The sequence below is a fragment of the Pyxicephalus adspersus genome, chromosome 1 (assembly GCF_032062135.1).
Source record: "Pyxicephalus adspersus chromosome 1, UCB_Pads_2.0, whole genome shotgun sequence".
Classification (NCBI taxonomy): Eukaryota; Metazoa; Chordata; class Amphibia; order Anura; family Pyxicephalidae; genus Pyxicephalus; species Pyxicephalus adspersus.
The window spans coordinates 168,017,608-168,033,049 of record NC_092858.1 but is presented as its reverse complement, the minus strand read 5'-3'; the positions used below and the strand labels follow the sequence as shown (position 1 = coordinate 168,033,049).

The window sequence follows — 15,442 nt, the reverse complement described above, 5'->3', positions numbered from 1 at the left end:
CTCTGTAGTTGCTTTTATTGTGTTATTGGGTTTTGTAGTATTGCGCCAATGTGTCTGATTTTTTAAAGCTCTCCAAGGCTGGAGAGGATACACTTTTATCAGTGAAGCTGGGTGATCCAAAAAACCTGGAATGTATCTGATTCAGGATTAAAAACATTTGTCAACAATCCATTCCATGTTTGCTGGATCACCCACCTTCACCGAAGAAAATGTATCCTCTCCAGTCTTGGAGAGCTTTAATAAATCAGGGTCAATAGGTCATTATTTCCCAAAGACCAGTAGCTTTCTAATAGTTTAGAAACATCTATTGTTTGCAAGCTGCCAGGATCTGTTCTGATTGATTAACACAGTGCTCTGAAATTTGAAAATGAATTTCTTTACAATGCTTAAAGGTACAGGGATGATTGATGGCTTGTTTTAAAGAAATTTTACTACTTGCTAAGAATATTAACACTGTAGTGTGCATAATCTAGGAACAAGTTTATGATAAAGTTAAACTGCCAGATCACCAATGACGTTGAACAGACGCCATGAATGTAGATATGATTACATATTACAATATATTAAGGTAAGGAGAGGATCAGGTGTTCTCTAGGCCACAGAGGAAACTGGACAAGGCTGACAAAACTGACACGGGATTTCAGTGGAAGGAAAGAAGAGAATATTAGATTTATGGCAGATTAACATATTTTCCAGTACTTGCAGCATTTACACAAAAATGGGGACATGTACTGAAAAAGTCTTCCTTTTGCCCAGGCATGCACTTTAAATGCAAAATGTTCACGTTTGACTTCAGTGCACTTTGAGAAGATGACAGGGGCATATGTGCCGCTCTGCTTACAAAGCAGGAAAGCCCATTAAATGAGGAAAATCTCCAGTGCAGGAATAGACGTTCTTATGTTTCAGGCCATTAGCAGAATAAAATAAACCCCCATAGATTTGTGTATAGCGGAGAGGGCAGAACTGTAATGTATTAATTGAAGCAAAAACTTTTCTCTTGTTGGTGTATGGTTGATCCCTGACACCAGAGCGCAGAATTGTTTACATGTGCAGCTCTATATATAACAGAGGTTTTCATCATGAATTGAAATTTTTTTTTTCAAAATGCGGTACTGTGAAATGTTAAATTTTGCAGCTGAAATTATTAGGTTAAGGAGTCATATGGGGGGCAAACATAATGCATGGTTCTATTTCTTATTGTATAAGAATCATGTATTGTGATACTTAAGGGGAGATACAATTATGAAAGTGAACCTGTGTTCAGACTAAACAAGTAATCATAAATTCTAAACAAGCAGAAAAATACCCGAAAACAACCCCAAATTTATCTGGAAGCATAATAAACTACTTTACATTGTACTAAAAGCTATTTTACTATGAGATTAGAATTTTGGCAGCCTGCCAACCTTCTAGTGTAAACAACCAGCAAGTGTTTCTAAACTTTTAGAAATTAACTATATCAATTTTATTGTGTTTGTTGTGATATTTGAAGATGAATAACTATACATTAAAAACTCATAGAGAGGCCAGGATTGGCTTGTTTTAATGCTCATGTACTGAGTTGTAGGAATATGTAAACTGTTTTATGTCCATTGGTTCAATGAAGCTGTCAGAGAAAGAATCTGATTCAGCTAAATCAGATTACGGTATTGTTTTTACAGCAAAAGGGACCCCCCTGAAAATCTTTCTATGAAGTACAACTATACTATAAAAATTGAAAGCAGGCAGGTTTAGGGACAGGCCATTTCCATAAATACATGTATAAAAAACAAATTTATCTTCCTGTTCTCAATCTTTCCTGCAATGTACACTAAGTTGTGCATGCACAGGAGTTATCTCATCTCAGCCTGGTCAAACAAGATGGTTTATGATCCTGAACCCAGAAAAAGACCTGGTAAAGATGCCACTGTCCACCAGAGAGCCGCAATTGGGGACCCCTGCTCTAAACAAACGCTCGTAGTCGTAAGAAATTAGGCGCAGAGCCTACATGTCAGGGTGCTAGGCCTAGCCCAGGGGTGTTAAGGGGTTAATAAAATTAGGTAAGGCTAGGAGGGGCTGTGCTAGTTGGAGAGTGAGGTAGGAGAGGATTAAGCAAAGGACGAGTTAAAAGGGGCAGGACGGTAGTGAGAGGCCCTCTTTTGAAAGAAAAAAGTTTCCCACCCACCCCTTCTGTTGTGATTATATTTTGAATGTTTGATACATTTTAGCGGTTGGGGTCTTGGAAGGCAAGGATCCAGTGCATGGTAAAGTGTTTGATTTTGGCAGGGGCTGGGTGGCTAGGGGCCAAGGTGGAGATGTTGGAAGAGTTAAATTACTTTGGGGTGCGTATTTTGCCTTCTGAGACCTGCAGCCTGGTTGTTTGGGTGTATAACCGGGAGTTTGGAGTTTGATAACATTATGCATATTGTGGTTATGGTTATATATTATTAAAAGGGGGGAATTAAGTTGTTGGTTAATTAGGGTATATTCAATGAAATATGTTGGTGTTATAGAAATCCTGGTTTAATAATATTAGTTATAATAAAAATAATGGAGTGTTATGTTATGGTAATGTATGCTTATCAAAATGTATTTATTTATTTGTCATTTATTTACTATTAGATATTTGTTTGTTAATTACTTGAATGGTAATTTATTTAATGATGGCTAAATAAATGGCTGCTTCCCAGCCAATTTAAATCCAAGTTTGGTGTTTGGGTATTTATTTGTGAGGGAGTGGTCGGCAGGTAGGTGGGGGGTCTGGGGGAGGGGGAGGTTCTGATGGGGTGATAAAGGATGGGCTAAAAGATTCAAGCTACCCTGGGGAGATTAGGTTTCTCCCTTTCTGTTGCTACACCTTTCTCCCTATGAATCCATTGTCAAATTTAGAGCCTTTACTGCCCAGTGGCATTTTGACATTTGACAAATGTATAACAGAAGTCGAGCTTTGTGGCACAAGGGGTTGGGGTTTGATTTCAACCTGGTAAAAAGGTTGCACAGGTGTCTTCACTCCACAACTTGCCTCTTTTTAACCAATATCATTACCATTTTAGGTCTGGTCTTTGCTCCCCTTAATGTACTTTCACATACAGCTAGCATACATTTTTATGTCTGTCTGGATATTAACATTCTGCAATCTCCTGCACAGCAGCACTCAGATCAGGCGCGTATGAATAATAAAAAACTTAATATTTTGTCTTGGTTGGCTTTGAGACACATACAGATATCACTTGCAAAATTCAGCCCCTGTGAAAGTGCTAAAGCCAGACATAATATTAAACTGAATATACTCAACAATGACCTCAGCAATCAAACACCAATCATTCTTGATTCTGAACAGAAAACAGAGCAGATACGTTATTATTCATGCTCTGTATACATGTGGTAAATCTGGGAAAGATGCTTATATCCAATGAATGCACTGGTTTACATTTTATTAACCGATCCATCACTACTCCATCTTACCCGTAATAATATAGCATAATGCAGCAGCACATGGAAAGTAAAGTCATATTTGTAGTTTCACAGGACAATAACTCATCTTCATATGCCCTGGCATTACTTAACCGACATAAGTGAGTTTGTCATGAAAATGTGCTGCAAGCTTTCCACTTAACCATTAATGCTTCTATGTGACAAGCGGCCTGTGCCGGAGCACATGAAATCCTGCAGACTTCTCTTGTTTGCATACTTTGCCCAAACAAGGCAGCAGAGAGCCTAAGCCTGAAATCTGCCTTTTCTACGCTTGCAGGTTAAAAGTCTGATTCTTTGCCAAGGGATGGAAACCATGCCAAGTCTGCGCCAACGACTGGTTAACCCTTAAACCCCTTTTTTCTTTAATTATGTTTTATTTTTATTACCCACATGTAAGTTTCCAAAGCCATGATGCATGTATGTGCACACATGGATGTCATTTAGGCCAAAAAAGCCCTTTGACGATCAAGAAGAAAACTACAGCAAAGTGCAGGTATTTTCTTTACATGTTTGTACAACTAAATAGGACTGTTACTTTTATATTCTTTTTTTCTATTTTATTATTATAAAATTGCTGCAGTTTTATTCCTGTGGATTGCCCAAATTTTTACACAGTGGGAAGCGGATGAAAAATGCCTGGTCTGATGTCTTTTAGTCCTTTTTCAGTCTTTATAGACAGTGGTACAAAATTTGTAGTAAACAAAAAAAAAACATTACTAGAAAAAGGACTAAAAGGAGAACAGGGTGAATGGAACTGAAACTTTGTTTGAAACTGGGGATTAAAATGTTTAGAGAAGGATTCAACTGGCCTATATTTAGATTTGCCTTTTGCTTTTTGCAATGGAATGAAAACATCCATTCAAACCTGTCAGGCAGTCCACCTCAGACATTACCATGCGGACTTTTTTGGATTAAAGAGTACCTGTACTGGCTAAGAAATTTGTAAACTCAGATGGTAGACAACAGGCAAAGACTTCAGTTATACTATTTCAAATATTCTATACAAATTTCTAAAAGCTGGCATTTGTGTAGGCTTAGGTACATCTCTCTGATATCTTTAGCCCTTAAGGCTATGATAGTGGAAGAAGTAAAGATCCACCAAACGGCAACTATTAGGCTATTAAAAAAAAACTTTTTGGGAACAGCAACAAGGTTGTATGTGGGACAGGAAGTATGGAGAAATGGAGAACAAAAGACAATAATAAAAACAAAAAAGAGATTGAGTAGGCTTGCTGGTTCACCCAGGTTCTCCCATGATAGTCTAGCTTCTCCAATCCTAGAGAAATGTATTAATTTAGGCCCAATGTCCTTAGATATACAAAAATTATGTAGCACAAGAGTCTATTTAAAACAATGGACTCAACTTCCATTTAGGCAGACCCTCCAACTACATTGTTATTATTAGATCTAGGCGTCTTTGTCAATGGCTTAAGTCTGAGACACTTCTGAGATCATTCAGGAATAATTATCAGGAGCATTAGACCTGCTTTATATGGGTTTGCATTCCCATTGACTTTTATTGGAATGCAAAACCAATCCCATGCAAAGAAAATCTAGACAAGTCTGGCCCTATTTGAGTTCAGTACATATACCATTGTAAGTTTTTAATAATTTGTGACATTGACCGACTGGTTTTAAATATTCCAAACTAAAATACCAGACCCAAAAGAAGTTTCTATATTACCGGTAGTAAAGTTAGATTACTGCCCTTGTCTGTGCACTTGTTTGTATTAAAGCTAACGCAAAAGCCAGAGTACAAGTATTTGCAAAATAAGTGGTCAGCAATGGCATCTTCCATGCTTGTTTTATGCAAGGTTTCCTTTACTGGTCAATAGGATCCGTTTGATTTATTACACAGCCAGGCCATATATAAAGTCATTACCATTATTGCTTCTTTTTCTGTTTCAATCAGCTGAGCTCTGCACTATGGGTTCAAATACCTTTGTGTTAGCAGCACATATGAGAGTCGGGCCGCGTCTCTCACACACAAATCAGCTTTGTGGTCTAACAAACCCTAATGAACACTAATCCAATCAGCATCCCTCATCATGGGTTGATTACAGGAGTATGCAGGGGGTTTGTTGAATTGCTGGTTTGTTGATTTTGTAATAGAACAGCAATCTGATTTTCCTAGATTTTTTTTACCTCCTCCAGCAGCACAAAACAGTTCACACACACATTATTGCACATAAAAGCCAAAATACAATACAATATTAAATTAACAGAATTCAGTTAGGCTTTAACATTCTTTCATGTTACATAAGGATGCAAAGGATGAGATTCTCCGGCAGTGGAATATTTGCACCAGGACCGAGGTTAGAAGTGAATTATAGTGCATCTGCCACCGTAAATTACACAAAGCTTTCTCTGATCAATGGCTCTCTGGCACGAAGTTTCAAAGCCTAGGTGTAACAATTTCATCATTAATATTTTTACCCCGCGAGAGGTCTGCAAATTCTATTTCCAAAACAAATGTCTCCATGGACACAGATCAACTTTCTGTATTAGTCAGTAATCCTCTTAGAAGTTTTCTGGACACAGGAAAAAAACAAGGTCCTGCAGGAACATCTCGGGAAGAACTTGCTGGCCTGTATACACTAAACTGTGACAACTTTATAATATGGTTATGGGTTTATCATATTACTCCCAGCTGAAGGATAAAAAGATAAAGAATTTTTAAGCTGAATTTTTATAGATTGACAACTATGCAATTGCAAAAAAATGTATATAATATATATCTAGCTGACTTTGAACTATAATGAGTCTGTATAAGCTACACTGGCGGTTCCCCTCTGTCTTTCCTAAATCACCTACTATTAGGAGCATCTAAAAAGAACAATAGTTACCTGTCTTCTTCATCTCACTTCCTTCTGGGAAGGTTCCTGGAAAATACTGTCTTTTTTTGGTGTCTTTGTATCGATATGAAAATGTCCCACATTTCTTGCCCCAGGTTGTAAGAGAGTGTAAGGGGAATTCTCCTTTTAGACAGCTGTCAGACTGTTAGTTCTTATTGGAAGACTTCCCCTTACCTCCTTTTCCAGGAAAAATGTAATATTCCCCTTCAAATTCTCAGGAACAATGGTTTCCATAATACACTCAAGGTGAATCTCTTTAATGGGACACACAGACAGCAAACAAAATGTCTCTATCCAAACCCAAAATAAACATTTTCCCCAGGGGTATATTTTAAGAGTTTTACTTATAAAACAGTAAATCTGACATTTCCTCAAACATTTCCTAGTGGGAATTAATTACTGCCATTGAAACACACTTACCTGAAAGATTCCCACATAGGCCATGTCCGATTCCCTGTTTTATAAATAAAGCCCTGAATGCGTTGCTTTACCCCCAGGCAAAGGTTAGGTAAAATGCGTTGTGTCTCTTTATTGCTTCACACGTAAAGGTCTGCAAGTTTATATGGCATGTTTTCATCCTTCAACCGTAAATACATTTAAAGCCCAACTTTAGAAACAGTAAAATATTCATACAGCTTAATATTGGTGTCTGAAGCTCTGTTGGAGAGATATTCCCATCAAATTACACCAAAACATAGGGAAATAGGGAGATAGGGTAATAGAAATACATATTAAGCACCAAATCCTCTACTGCCCAAAAGAAAGGCCAAAGGGAGGCCATTTGCCATTTCTGCCTTGTAGACAATGAACTTTTTCCATTTTTTCTTACCTGTTTTGTCATTTTACCTAGTCCTAGATGAAAAATTTATAGATAGGGAGATGGTGGACAGGACACAGAAATTTAAATATGACAGTGGCTCTGGACCTTTCATACTGTGTGAAAAAAAAAAGCTAAGATTGGGCTTTACAGTAATGTTTATGACTCTGATAATGTTCTTTTGTCAGTCATTTCTCCATTTGCAGTAGCTTATTTGCTATTACAGAGTAGCCTGCTGAGCTGATGGTTTGGATTGTGTGGGTGGAGGCCGGTGTTTATTGTACATGAACAGCTCAGCCTCGAGCAATGACTGAAACTGCGACAGAGTTCACGTACCAATGGTCTCCATTGTGTCTCGCTCTTCTATAAGAAGTTGTGCTCGGGGAATATCTATGTGCATCCTCAGCGTCTGCTGCTTGTTCAGGGTGTCTGAAGTCCGGGTGTTTTTGCTGGAAAAACAAAAAAGAGAGAAATGCTGACTACACCAGTAAGATCCTTATTTTACATTGAGGTATAAAAGTTTTGCAAATTTTATGTATTATTGGTCAGAACTAAAAAATGTATTTTATATTAATGTGAGATGCTAAACCTCATAGGGGTGAGCATCTTTTGTATATCTGACCTTCTATATAGTATCAAGGAATGTAGAACACATGATTCAATATCAAAACTAAATCCTTTGTTTCCTCTGTGATTTTAACCATGACATTGGATTGATGGGGGGACCTAAACCAAAATGCAATACCTATGCAGCAAATGGCAGTGTAAATAACAAGCATAATGCAGTAACTGAATAATGAAGTGCGGGAAGTCACATTTTCTTGTACATAGCTGAATGGGTAACCAAGCCAGGAATTTTTTAGCGTTCAATAGCTAAATTAGACAGAAAACTGTCTCCACCCTCATCCCTTCTTGTCTGATTTCATTGGATAGGTATGTACAGATTTTGAAACTAAAAGATAGTCAGGTAAACAGTTTTTACTTGTTTTATGCAAAATAGTGTTAAAAAAACAAGGTGTAAAATGTAGGAATTAAATGAATGGATGTATTCAAAGCTATTCCATTGAAAGTGAACCCATGTTGTACCCATTAAGGGTAAGGCAATAGATTTCTCTAACTTCCCCCTTCTCCCCCCCAAGCAAAAGTACAAAACCTGGGCTTGGAGCTTACACACATTTAAGGACTTTCTCCTCCCCAACATGTAAGCACTGGGTCACTAGGTGTTGTCTTGTGGGAAGAAGAGTAGGTGCTTGTCCTCTGGATAAAAGTGCCTCTGCAGTGTTCCTAAATTGCATTGACATTATTCATTTTAATTAAATCTAGGCTGTTTATATGTATTTAGTTGCATAGCTGGCTTCATCTCCAATCACTATTCCATATCCCCCCTCCTAATGTGTGCTACATCCACTAGCTCTTTGATTGTAAGCTCTTCTGGGCAGGGTCCTCTCCTCCTCCTGTCATTGTATTGGTTTGTCACTTGTAAACCATATTTAATGTATAGCTTTTTGTAATATGTTGTAGCTATATAAATACTGTTTATTAATAATAATAATAATAATAATAATAATATTAATAGGAATAATAATATTAATAATAATCATGGTGCATCCACTGCTGTGCACCAAGTCCAATCTCTTGGCCCCAGGGCTCTGTGTTTGATAAAACCAACCCTTTGATTGAAAGTAGAAGTTGCATGCTTTACTAATGGGGAAGTAAAAAGGACGCTTTGCCCTGCAATGAACAACCCAAAAGTTCACCTAAAATTAAACAGCTGAATGATATGTGGATGAAATACATATATAAGAATTGCTTTACTTGCCAAAATATTAGTATTTCTACCCTTTCCATTCCTACGTTTTAAATAGCAGTCAACTAGCTTGGGGACCCGATTCTTCTCTACAACAGGTAAGTAATGTAACGTGTGAATGGAGCGTTAAGAAAAAACAGAAGAGAACTGAAGAACATTGAAGTTCAACGTATTGACTACACAAGAGCTTAAATAGGCATGATGCCAAGCAGTTGGGCTCCTTGCAGACATTGTCACTTTGCCCTATCACAGTGTCATCCTGGAGAAGACCAGTAAGTTTGACACCACTGTACTGGCTGCAGACTCTGGACCTGATTTTTAAAATCAAAAACAGGAGAGTGGGTAATCCAGCAAACCTGAAATTGATCTGATCCGGGATTGAAAACAAATGCCATCTAAGAACAAATGGTTTTTAGGAAATCTATTCCAGGTTTGCTCGGTCACCCAGGTTTACCCATGATAGTCTATGGTCTCCAGTCTGAGAGAGCTTTAATAAATCAGGCCCTTTCAGTGAGACTGCTTGTTCAGGCAGGGTGAAAAAGCCAACAAGCGATTCAACATTGCAGCAACCATTCGAATCTGAAATATCTGGGTGAGGTTTATTCAAACAATCCCTTTCATGTATTCTTGAATTGATGGAGCAAAAAATCCCTACAGGTTCCAGGTAAAAATTCCAGTTCCTGAAAACAAGCAAATGTATTTTTGAATTTAACAACCACTTAAGACTTGCACTTAAAAAGCTCTTGGCTGCCAGATTCCTACAGACACAGAGAAAAGCACAAACAATATAAAAGGGAGAGTAATGAAACCAATAAATCACACTTTTACGCTTGGCTCTTTTTATAAGAGGACCATAGTTCTAGTGTGAATTACTAGTTATCCATATGACCTACTGCTGCAACCCCTTGTGTACTTTCTTGGAGCACATATTGTAAGCTAGACAATTTTTACTTGTCTTCTATTCTATAATGTTGAAGATGTGTTGACACTCAGGTGGTCTTCCCTGTTCTATTGGGTGTCAGGAACAAATCTCTGCATTTATATTTACACTAATGTGGCTTTACATTCACCCCATTTACTATGGCACCATGGCCAAGACAGCTGCTGATCCAATAACACGATGAAAGGTATAATGTTTGTTAACAGACCTGCTCCCCTCCCTTTTCTGAATGGGTTGCTTGGGTCAACAAGCTCATGAGATTAGAGGAACTAAAGGTGCGTACACACTTCCAATTTTTATCGTTCAAAATGAACGACGAACGAACGACGAACGATCGATTGGGCAAAAATCGTTCGTAAAAAAAGTAACCAATGACGCCGACGAACGAGGAAAGTCGTTGGAAACGAACGACCGGACCGGCGGATCGGATTGGACGACGTTGTTGACCATCGTTCGTGTGTACGATCGTTCGTTGATCGTCCATGGTCTGAGCATGCGGAATGAACGAACGTTCGTTCACTTCCTGACGTGCACATAGTTCCTCTATCGCTCAAACGATCGTATCTATTGTGTGTACAATATCTACGAACGATCGCGTCGTTATCTCTATGTGCAGGATTGGTGCTATACGATCGTTCGTAGATATCGTGCAGGATCGTTCGTCGTTCGTTTTCCAACGATAATAATTGGAAGTGTGTACGTAGCTTAAGAGCCATGGATGATGACAACAATGAGACATATACCTCATGTTGGTCCACATGGTTGATGTACCCCTCCTCCCCCTTACTTTTCAACAGACTATGTCTCTGATTCCATGGTTCTCTTTTAGACTATGACTCCCAGGTATCCCCACCCCTTGTTTGCCCACCCCTACTATCCCCAACGCCCCCTCCCCTATTATTATTGCTTTACAGTTGCTCTATTTTCTTTTGTTCTTTCTTATGACTGTACTATTGGAATTTACCTTTTGAAATGCAAATAAAAATAGATTAACCCATAAATATTTCTTATTACATGTCCCAGTCCCATGGTGTCAGGAAGTCTGGGACAAGTGCTTATTGTTGGTGTGTATTATTGCCAAACTTTCAGGGTTAAGTAAAGTGAGCATTCAACATCTACCTTGACAATTTACATGATGGTTGAATTAGGAGGAGCTGTAATTGCCCGAGTAATGTTTACCTGAGGGTAACTTTTGATGTTTCTTTTACAGTTTTATCAATTTTCTCTGCTACGGTCAGACTGAACAGTTTGCATATTTGCTTGCAAACTAGGATAAAATCAATTAAAGGGTAAGAAAAGGGAATGGAAAATACAAGCAAAGGCATGGAGTACTTTTTGTGTATGTGTTTTATATACATATATTTTTAATATTGAGTTAGCAGGAAGAGCCTTGCATGCCCTGATGGACATTTGCACACCCAGAACTGCTGGTGTATGTAATAAAGATATGATCTAATATTACAAATCTATCAATTCCAAACTACATTCAGATGTTTTTCAGGCTTGTTGACCATCATCAATGCAATGCATGACAATCATGACTTCTATGAGGAACAACCTAAAGAGCCACAAAAAAACTGTAGTGAGAAGGCACTAAAACATGGGTCTCCAAATCTTATAAATGGGATAGTTTACTGTCTTCTAGCATAAATGGTCAGTAGGTGTAAACTCGCACATTTGGTGGTGAGTGGAAAAAAAAGAACAGTACACCATTGTTGGTATCAATGGGATGAGTATTGTTCCAATCTTCATTGTCAGGAATTATGCCCATGTTTGAAGTCAGTGGAAGAAATTGTACCCAATGTTGGTGTCAATGGAAAGAATTTTGCCAATTGGTCAGGGTTTATGATTGCCTAAAGAGGTGAGTTTTCAGCAGAAGTTTATAAAATAGCAAGAGTGGGGGAGGAATTCGAGAAGAGGAAAAGTAAGTGTCACTTATAAAGCCAAGGATGAGTTTATGATGGTAGCTGCGTACATAAGTGCAGCTATGTAGGGGAAGGCCAGAACTTCTTCAATATAGTGCCCATGGTCATTACCGAGCAAAATGAAAACACAATTAAGTTGTCCTTAAATGAGACTGAAAAAGAAAACAAACATTTTAAACAGATTTTTCTAGGACACCAAAGCCTAGCAGTGCTCTGAGCATGAATATTTCACTCTATTTCTTTACTTTTCTTTATTGTTACCACAAAAAAAAAAAAATAATTTCTGAAAACAGCAAGCAAACACTTCAGACAAAATACAGAAAACGTGGGCCTGCCAGATTTATTGAAAGGCACAGATGTCGCTTTTTTTTTATTGCCGCCTGTACACAGATAATATGATTTATTTACATGGGCTATGGCCTGCTAGATGAAAGAACAGAGAGGCTCCTGGAGTCACTACCGCCTGCTAGTTTTCAAGGAAAGTATCTGTTCTATTCTTTTTTCACACAACAGAGTTGGATCTGTGCAGACTTTATTGAATACAAGTTAAAGACCATCGCTGCTATACAGACAGCAAGTTATCTGGTATAATTTAATACTATTCCTATGCATGCAATACCAGACTGCAGACACCTTTTATATTGTCTAATCAACAGGCCAAGGGTGTGTGTTTGTTTCAACCAAGTTGTGTTGCTTCTGCAATAAAGGTCAAGGACATGGCTGTGTTATCTAGTATTGCATCAGACCACAGGACTGGCTTGTCAGAATTCCAAATCTCTGGGCAGGTACAAAACTCTTTTAGCAGTAGTTCAACTATGTATAAAGCCATTTGTCTGGATTAGCTTTAATATGTATGTATATTATAGCCCTACAAAGATTCCCCAGGTGCAAAAATAATGCAAAGCCCTATTGATTAAACTTGCGGCTTGTTTTTTAAAAGTACCTGCTGATCCTGCCAGAATACTTGTAAGATGATAACATCCTGTGCTCTCTGCCTGTGCTGACTGATCAGATGTTCTTAAAGTATCTCATTGCTTCTTTGCATAGTACAGTGAGTGACCTTTGTCATCCTAGGACAGGCATTCAGGCATTTGCAGGATCACCAGATGGAAAAATAATAATACAGCCCCCACATCTAAGGACTGGTAAGCTACAAATATTAGATGTTCATTCTTTGGTTTAAATGCTCTTTCATTCTTCTAAGTCTAAGCAAACCATACTAAAGTTGGTAAATGCATTGTGCTCTAAACACACCTATATTTTGCCCTCCGTACTGTATTCTGAAACATTTCATTTCTCAGGTTAGTCTGGAAAAAGTCGCCCACGTAGAATAGTGTGGGCTGATATACCTCCTAAAGCCAGGGGCGGTTGTTTGGTCCCAGCCCAGTACTCACTGCGGTTCTGTTGGATGTAAAGTGCACAGCAGAATATTGTACCCTGGCAGCCATCGATGGAGGCAGGGATAAAATGTGCTCCAAAAGCTTGCATTGTTTAATCAGCCAGTAAAGGTGATCTTTTTAACGCCTAGTAAACGGTGGTAGAACCTTTGATCTGAAAGTGCACCTGTACCCAGACTATGGACACGATACTATTTATTTTTTCTTAAAAAAAAATACAAGAGCAAATGTTGTGTACGGAAAAGCTTCATTTGGAACATTAACACGTTTTGTATAGGTCTGTTGATTCATTTCAATTATTTGTAGCTAAACCCTGACGAAGGTGAATCTTTAAACTCCTAAAACCTGTTGGATGTTTTTAGTTGATGCTTTCCTTCATGTACTTTTAAGCAGAAAAGATATAAATTGATAGGATCCAAACCAATTGTATATGTTGTTATACTTTTGGTACAACTGTCCTTTATAAAACTTGCAGCACAGCTCAAATACATACGTGCTTCCCTAATCCAATGATCCTTGCTGTGCAGCACTGGCTACCACACAGCATTTCTAGGAACAATAACTAATTTTTAGTACAAACGTGTGCCATGGTCTCATTGGTTCCTAATGGGTTCCTCATGGGTTCCTGTGCAGAACCCTTTTTTTTGTTTTAAAAAAAGGCTGCAGCACCACCCCCTTAATTCTCTATCGCCTAGGCCCCTCGTCATGCATCCCGGGAGGCTCTTGGCTGCTTTTTCTGCCCTTTCATCAATAGGGAAAAAAAATTGCAGATCTCACACATTCGCAAGGTGAGATTGGCAAGTTTTTCCCCAATCTACGTCGCTCGATCTCGCGCAAGTGCAGTGTAAAATCGGGTGATGTAGGAAGAAGAACACAGAAGAAGAAAGGAGAAGATGGCAGTGCCTGGCGGTCCCTCTGCACCGGGCCGAAGAAGGATACCGGAACGACGCGGGGCCCAAATTAAGAAATCTCTTGACAGATAGACTGATCTGCAGGATTGAAGGTAAGTGTGAATTTTTTGTTTTGGGTTTACTTCCGCTTTAACTCAACTGTGGCAAACATGCATATTAAAAAGAATAAAGCTTCGATTGTGGGCAAAGCTACACACAGTGAAGACTGCTGGGCATGGGAGAAAGGTATTCAAGCAAGTAGTCTGCAGTCGGGAGGGTGGGGGAATTCACCGAAGGTGACCCAAGATGAGCCGCAGTGGTCTGCCATGGCCTTTACCGTGGATCCAACCTCTTCCATTTACGTGAATGGAGACGGCGTGCTGCTGTGGCACATTTTGGTGCAGTTCTCAAAAGCACTATGTGGTTTTTACCCACATAGTTGAGACCTGAATATCTGCACCGTGGCCACAGCTGTGTGCAAATCTTGTTGCCCGTGGTGCAGTTTGCTTCTCTTGGCCACACAGCAGAAGCTTGGTGTGTACCTAGGAGTTGTCAGCTGTGTGTTTTGACACTGCGGGTCAGAAGTTATTGTTCGCGAAATGACTGGAAAGTGACCCTAAAGGTAGCTCTCCCATTAGGATGTGTGTAAAATGTCCTAACACTCAAGCTTCAACAAAGCTGCCTAAAGCTTGCAGAAAGCTTTGCAAATGAGTTGTAAAAAGTTGCTGTACAAAAACTGTTCTCCACACAATCCAACACATAGAGAATGAAATAATGAATGAATGAATGAATGACTGAATAAAAATTCTGTTAAAAAATGCAGTTACAAACATTGTGCATGTAGCAATAGGACCATGAAAAAAAGCAAAGCGACGCTAGCATCGCTTTAAACCCGCATTAATTAAAAAAGGATTCAGCTAATGGGAAAGTATTGCTTAGTGGACAGAATTTTATTGCAGTGCTCCATACGTTTAATAAGAGTCTGTCCTGTGATTAGCAAGGTACAGTATGTGAGATTATACAAGCAATACGTGACCGCTATACATAAATCTTTCACAAATCCCCTTAACACTCTGAAAATGACAGCTCTGCAAAAGTCCGTTGTGCATTAAGTTTATTCCTGTGCTCTCAAGTATACAGTTTATATTAACTTGAGTGAATATAATCCAATTACAGGCCTTAAATTGATGACTTTGTTGAGGGATTTCCATTAATTGCGTGACTCACCTAATACTCTTCTGGGTTGCGTGTTCTGTGCTATAATGTGAACACAAGTCATATAGAAGGACCAGTGCCATTACATTGAATGTATAATCAGAAAAGTACCTGCCATGTTTACAGTAGAAATACATATTGCA

General features: G+C 38.7%; 1 protein-coding gene across 2 annotated transcripts in view; it reads right to left on the bottom strand.

The window, feature by feature from the left end:
* The window catches only part of DSCAM (DS cell adhesion molecule), a 159,782-nt gene that overhangs the window by 29,519 nt on the left and 114,821 nt on the right, over window positions 1-15,442 (bottom strand). For both annotated transcript variants that reach the window (XM_072398307.1, XM_072398308.1), the window contains one exon: window positions 7,462-7,574. In XM_072398307.1, coding sequence (XP_072254408.1) covers window positions 7,462-7,574 — 113 coding nt within the window. The remainder of the gene's footprint in view (window positions 1-7,461; window positions 7,575-15,442) is intronic.